Raw genomic sequence first — 6,962 nt, forward strand, 5'->3', positions numbered from 1 at the left:
ATTTTAAATGAAAATTTTAGATTAAATTATACAATTGATCCCTATATTTTTTTCGTTTTGAGCAATTTAATTTTTTCTTTTATGTTTTTCAACTTTTTTTTCTTATTTTCCATTCTCTTTTGTTTCTCCCTCTATTTTAGTCACTGAGCCGTTAATTGCCGTTAACAGTATAACGGTAAGCTGACGTGGCATGTTAAATCATCATTTTAAATGAAAATTTTAGATTAAATTATACAATTGATCCCTATATTTTTTTCGTTTTGAGCAATTTAATTTTTTCTTTTATGTTTTTTAACTTTTTTTTTTCTTATTCTCCATTCTCTTTTGTTTCTCCCTCTATTTTCCTCCCTTTTCCATTTGTTTAACATAGTTTTTTTTTTATATTTTCCATTTGTTAAGACTAGTCCCTATACTTTTATTTTTTTTAACAATTTATTTTTTTCCTTTTTATTTTTATTCACAATTGTCTATAGTAAGAAGAAAAAAAAGATTAAAAAATCTTTATTCTATTATGGGTTTTCATTGAAGATCAATACAAAATTTTTTAACTTTCCTTTTCTTTTTCTTTTTCTTTATTTTCCATTCTCTTCTGTTTCTCCCTCTGTTTTTCTCCACTCTCTGTTTCTTTTAACATAGTTTTTCTATATTTTCCGTTTGTTAAAACTAATCTCTATACTTTTATTTTGATAATCTTCCTTTTGATTAGTTTTTAATATATTTTCAACTTAGGGTAACAATTTTGTATTAATCTTCAATGAAAACCCAGAATAAAGATTTTTTAAATATTTTTTTGCTTATTGTAAACAATTGTGAATTGCGGTTTTTGATATTTTACACTTATTGTTGATGCTATTACAAAGGATCCAAAAATGGGTTATTATGGTGATTTTATAGAATTGTTTGGACCTGATATTTCAATGAAGATTCTCATGATACTGGTTAACCCTTCTGGTCCCATTAGAGTTAACTTGATTTCTAGTTTTTGGCACCAATTTGATAAACAAATTAATGTCTTTGGTAGAATTTAGCTCGGTGTTCTATTATATATTGCAGAAGAATCGATATTGATTAATTCAATAAGATTGATTTTATTCATCTTGCAATGATCAAAAACAGTCTTTGGGTTTACACACAAAGTATGTAATCAAAGATAATTTGCTTTAACAAATAAAGAAATAAAAAAAATAAATTGTTCAAAAAAATATAGGGACTAGTTTTAACAAATAGAAAATATAAAAAAAAAACTACATTAAAAGAAATAGAGAAGGGAGGAAAACAGAGGGAGAAGTAGAAAAGAATGAAAAATAAAGGAAAAAAAAAGTTAAAAGAACATAAAAGAAAAGAATTAAATTGCTCAAAATGAAAAAAATATAGGGACCAATTTTATAATTTAACCTAAAATTTTCGTTTGAAATGATGATTTAATGTGCCATGTCAGCTTACTGTTACATTGTTTACGGAAATTAATGGCTTAGTGGCTAAAATGTTACAACATGATAACCTAAGTGACTAAAACGTAACATTTCGGCAAATAAAAAAAAAGAGACTATTTTGATAGTTTACCCTAAATTATTACAAAACTTTAAATTCATAAATAAGATGTTTGATGGAAACTAGTATATCTGAAAGTAAAATCCAAAAGACAATATGAGTGGGCTGGACAACCCAAAAATGGTCCAAAACGCCAATATTGTAATGGGAGAAATATAAGTCCTCCAACGGGTTCTCTTCTCGGACTCGCCCTCGATCTCAGCGAACCGGTCTCCAGAGGGAAGAATATACTCACAAGTATAAGCAAATTAGATCGAGGTAACCTTCTCAGATCCGCCACTTCAATTGTTACTTTAGAAGATACAATCTCCAGATTTTAAACAACCTCTACTTTTCGAATATTTTAAAAATTGGTGAAGCCTATATTCTGTCCTACTGTTGTTTTTCCCGGCGATTAGCCTAGTTTTGTTTTCGTAGAAAGCATTATCTCATTTCCCTGGCTTTCCAAACGCTGCATTTTGAATTTTGATATTTTCTTTTATATACACGTTGCTCTATAGATCTGAGGTGCTCGATCCATTTGCTTTCTTGATATTTCATTCGTTCTTGTTTCTTGTTTTTTCACATTGATTCTACGTTGTAGATCTTTTTAAATTTGTTCCCTCTTTATTTACTATACCTTGATTCCAGATATTAAAGTTTCATTTGTTTCCTTTAATCCTAACTTAATTTTTGTTGTCTCCTAGGTTCTCCGATAAGGTCTTCAATTTGATATTGGCTTGGTAGTTGCTTCTCCAAAATTCAATATGGTATACAACTTGTCCTTTATTTTATCATTTCGTTGTTCCTTTTAGTTGAATTGTCGCTTTGGATGGATCCTCATTTAAGTTATTTTATGTTGTATATGCACCAATTGAATTGTGTCACGATTTAGGAGAAACTGAACTTAAATACTGAACTGTTCATTACAACTTACAAGGTTCATGTTATCTGCAATGATACAATAGTTGCCTTTCCACTTCATTGCCAGCTTCTGATTTGACCTATTTTTATTTTTGTGATTTAGGTTGTACTTGCTGCTTCTGTTTTAAGCAAGTCTGGCAAAGGTGAGTTCATTTCGCTTGCTGTAGTTGTTATTCTGTCATGATAATTGAATATTTGAAGAGCAACATTTGGTTGTTGCACTGACATTCTGTCTTTATTTCAGTGCTTGTCTCTAGGCAATTTGTGGACATGACTCGCATAAGAATTGAAGGTCTTCTTGCAGCTTTTCCCAAGTTGGTGGGCACGGGAAAGCAACACACATATGTTGAGACTGAGAATGTTCGATATGTTTATCAACCAATAGAAGCTCTTTATTTGCTTCTTGTAACCAACAAACAGAGCAATATTCTTGAAGATTTGGAGATTCTGAGACTGCTTTCCAAGCTGGTTTGATTCGGCAGCTCTCTGATTTCTTCTATCTTTTAAAATCTTTGAACATAATAAATTGCATAAAAGGAAGACATCTGGTTCTTTATTTCTTCAATCTACCTTCAGTAGTTGCAATTTTACTTTTTTTCTGTATTTGAATAGACACCAGTGCAAATATAATCTCAGTTTCATTATTTATCTGTATGTGTTTTCAGCTGCTAATTCCCTGTCACTTCTCTATCTCATGAAGTTTTGCTGTTACCTGGGGCATTTTCAATTTTTAAGCCTTTGTAATAATATCTGTCTCTCAACTAGAGCAGAGTACTTATTTTATTTTATTTTATTTTTTCTTAGGTACCTGAATATTGTTACTCTTTAGATGAGGAGGGAATTTGCAAGACTGCGTTTGAATTGATCTTTGCTTTTGATGAAGTCATTTGTCTTGGGCACAAGGAAAACGTTACAGTTGCACAAGTTAAGCAATACTGTGAGATGGAGAGTCATGAAGAGAAATTGCACAAGCTGGTGTTGCAGAGCAAGATTAATGAAACTAAGGATGTCATGAAGCGTAAAGCTAGTGAGATTGATAAGAGCAAGGTATATGTTTTACAATGTTCTTGGCCATAGAGCAATTAATCTCTTCTGTTACATGCTCTATTGATTCATGTTGTCTATTCTGCAGATTGATAAGAATAAAGGTGATAAAGGAGGGTTCATGTCAATGGGCTCTGGAAGAATTGAAAGTAGCTTTAGTGATATGAGCATTTCTAGCAGTGGAAGTGGCTTTGGAAGTAGTTCTGGGTTGGGATTAACAGCTGATGTTGATTCCTTCTCTACCAAGTCTAAAGGTTTGTCAAATGAGTACTCCATCACATGCATTGGATTTTGATTGGCATGTTTTTAACAAATTGACTATAATGCTTCATTATTATTCCGTGAGATATCCTATATGTTTCTCACTCTCCTAAGCATGTTTAATATCAAACTTGTTTCAGAACATTTTCTGACCCATGTTCATATTGCTAGGCCGCCAACTGTCATCTGCAACCGCTCCTCCTAAAGGTCTTGGCATGCAGCTTGGTAAATCACAAAAAACAAACCAGTTCTTGGAATCCCTGAAAGCAGAAGGTGAACTGATAGTTGAAGATGTGCAGCCAAGGGCAGGCCAGGCCAGAGTGGCTGCAGCTGCACCTACTGATCCCATCACTTTGACTGCTGAGGAGAAACTCAATGTCACTTTGAAAAGAGATGGTGGGATAAGTAACTTTGATGTTCAAGGGACTTTGTCTCTTCAAATTCTTAACCAGGAAGATGCACTCATCCAAGTTCAGGTAATGGTTTGGTTTTGTCCTTTTGTGAGTATTCGTAATCTTCAAAGATTTTTACTTTAAAAATTATGCTTTGATGCTGGTGATCAGCATGAAGTTTATTTGGTTCAAATCTTGGTGATAGGAAGTAGCCCATTTGGCATCCTTAAATTAGTTTTCCTTATTGAAGAATGTGCTTTGAAGGGACAAGAAAGTATGTCTTCCGAATCTTCTATTTCCACCTTTTTGAAGACCAGCAACTTTCTTGCATTTTCTTCCTGTTATTGTTATGTTGTCTCTCACTTGGCTAATGCATCTCAAATCCCTGGTGCAGTTACCATAATGCATGATGGTATTACTTGCCGTCAAAATACATGCCAGTTCATCATATTTACTCAATCCCATAACAATAAATATGTCCTGTATGCAACATGTATTTCTTGTAGCACCTTTACTGCATTGAGTTTACAAATTTTTCTTGCATGCTTTCTTTTAATTTTTTCTTTGTCACAATACCTTTCCAGCATCGAATTAACAATTTCCATCCTTTACTTTCAGACTGAAACTGGGGGTAATCCTGGCATTCTTTTCAAAACGCATCCCAACATGAACAAGGAGTTATTTTCCAATGAAAACATTCTAGGATTGAAGGACCCTAATAGGCCTTTCCCCAGTGGTTCTGCTGGGGATGCAGCTGGTGTTGGTCTCTTGAAATGGAGAATGCAAAGTGCAGATGAGTCAATGGTTCCATTGACCAGTGGGTCTCAAATCTAATGCCTGCTTATTCTTGTAATTGCAATTGTATGCTTTGATTGTTGTTGAGTTTTATTTTTTTGGTTTATTGCAGTCAACTGTTGGCCTTCGGTTTCTGGGAATGAAACTTATGTCAGCATTGAATATGAAGCTTCTGCCATGTTTGATCTGCGAAACGTTGTGATTTCTGTACCTCTCCCAGCTCTTCGGGAGGCCCCAAATGTTAGGCAGATTGATGGTGAATGGAGGTAAATTAAGATCATTTTGAAATTCTACTTTTCATGGAAGGAAGCAAAATTGTCAATCTTTAGCTCCGTGAGATTAATAAACTGAATTCAACTAAGCTGTGAGCTTTAATCGAGAACTATTTGGGCCTATCTTCATAAGGTGTTTCTGACTTTGGGTGTTAGTGAAAGTACCAGGATGTTGTGTATTATATAAATGGTAAAATTTGGGAACAGCACACCAAATGATTTTCGTTTTCTTGTTTGTCTTGCAGATATGACTCCAGAAATTCTGTCTTAGAATGGTCCATACTTCTCATTGATAACTCTAACCGCAGGTCAGTACATTTGTTAACCTATAAAACTTGTTATTGTGTTAGATATTTTTAAGATGCTATTGGTTTGTAAGTACTTTCTTGCTTGTGACATATTGGCAGTGGATCAATGGAGTTTGTTGTGCCTCCAGCAGATTCATCTGTGTTCTTCCCCATTTCTGTCCGTTTTTCAGCAACGAGTACATACAGTGACCTGAAGGTTTGATATGCATATTTATTTATTTATTTTAACTTGGGATAATTGCTGCTGGGGTTTCCAGTGTCTCATGCCAGTTATCAAGGAAATTGCTGAGTAGGAACTTGGTCAATTTGGGCACTTCTTTTAAGTGCAGAAGAGAAAAAGTTGTTCCTTCAACTTATAAATAAATGCCACAGATTTCACTCATCGAAGAGAATTATTGTTGTAGGTTGTGAACATCATTCCCCTGAGAGGCGGTGGAGCTCCTTCCCCCAAGTTCTCCCAGCGAACAAATTTGATTACAGAGAATTATCAAGTTGTGTGATGAACGACTGTAATAATAGGTGACAAGTTTCTACTGCAGTTACACAGCGAGTACACTTCAATCTATGATTCAAACAACAGCTGCACCTTTCTTTTTGCATCTTCATAAAATACTTTTAGATAAATGATATGCTAGACTTGCAATTTTATCTGTCGTTTTTCGTCATTATGTATTTTGTTGGTGTCTTCTTCAGATCGACTTAATTGAAATATATATTTTTTTATAAAAAAATTGTATTCTATATTATCAGTTTTGGATTTTCTACTGGTTGTGGTTGAACTCATTCTAAGATGAGATTCCGTAATAAATCTCGTTAACCAAGTAATTAATGATTTATGATCAGTATATTTTGCTCTTAGTTAACCTTCCTGTGTCAGGAAAGTATATTGAACTCCTAACAGCATGATTTTATCTGATTCCTGTGCCAATTGATTAAGTTCAACATTACAGGAAAAAGGAGTTGATTATATGTTAAATCACTTATCGGTGTACGTATTATTAGATCTTTTAGTCTGAAAATTACTATTTAATTATATATACTTCCCATATAAATCAAGTATGGTGTCTGGTTCCTTTCCGTCACTGACATCCCACTTTCGGCTTTTTCTCCTTTGACATGCGCTGTTCCCAAAATTTCCGCTAGTTATTACCCAAAAAACCCCAAATTTACTATCATTAATCGTACATATCATTTCATCACAATCCATTTCGTGGGAATTTCTTCTCCTTCGTGTCCTTATCCCAAGTTTAGTGTAATGACTTGGAAAATTTTAATTTCGAGACCAAAATTTTTAAATTGAGACGTTTCGAAAAAAATAAATTGCGAGATTTTTAGGACAAGAATGAGAATTGAGAGGAGAATTATTAGAAAGTGAGTATGGTATAAGGACCAAATTGTGAAATAATTAGATTAGAGGGAACTAGGTGAAAGATTTA

The 6,962-nt window shown here is 33.5% G+C and overlaps 1 protein-coding gene across 1 annotated transcript; it reads left to right on the forward strand.

Annotated features, from left to right (window-relative positions):
• The first annotated feature begins 1,615 nt into the window (after positions 1 to 1,615).
• On the forward strand, positions 1,616 to 6,351 carry LOC107922342 (coatomer subunit delta). The gene is made up of 12 exons (XM_016852335.2): positions 1,616 to 1,809; positions 2,238 to 2,300; positions 2,558 to 2,597; positions 2,699 to 2,922; positions 3,259 to 3,501; positions 3,587 to 3,752; positions 3,931 to 4,235; positions 4,770 to 4,968; positions 5,059 to 5,212; positions 5,464 to 5,526; positions 5,626 to 5,722; positions 5,931 to 6,351. Exons 2-12 carry the CDS (start codon positions 2,298 to 2,300, stop codon positions 6,024 to 6,026), a joined length of 1,590 nt encoding a protein of 529 aa, XP_016707824.1. The 5' UTR covers positions 1,616 to 1,809; positions 2,238 to 2,297; the 3' UTR covers positions 6,027 to 6,351.
• Positions 6,352 to 6,962: the final 611 nt, after the last annotated feature.

The sequence above is a fragment of the Gossypium hirsutum genome, chromosome D01 (assembly GCF_007990345.1).
Source record: "Gossypium hirsutum isolate 1008001.06 chromosome D01, Gossypium_hirsutum_v2.1, whole genome shotgun sequence".
In the NCBI taxonomy this organism is placed as follows: domain Eukaryota; kingdom Viridiplantae; phylum Streptophyta; class Magnoliopsida; order Malvales; family Malvaceae; genus Gossypium; species Gossypium hirsutum.

Bases quoted from the DNA above. Each gene is read 5' to 3' on its own strand.
- LOC107922342 (XM_016852335.2), top strand. The intron at 3,502-3,586 runs GTATATGTTTTA...TCTATTCTGCAG, and splicing joins GTGAGATTGATAAGAGCAAG to ATTGATAAGAATAAAGGTGA. The intron at 3,753-3,930 runs GTTTGTCAAATG...TCATATTGCTAG, and splicing joins CTTCTCTACCAAGTCTAAAG to GCCGCCAACTGTCATCTGCA.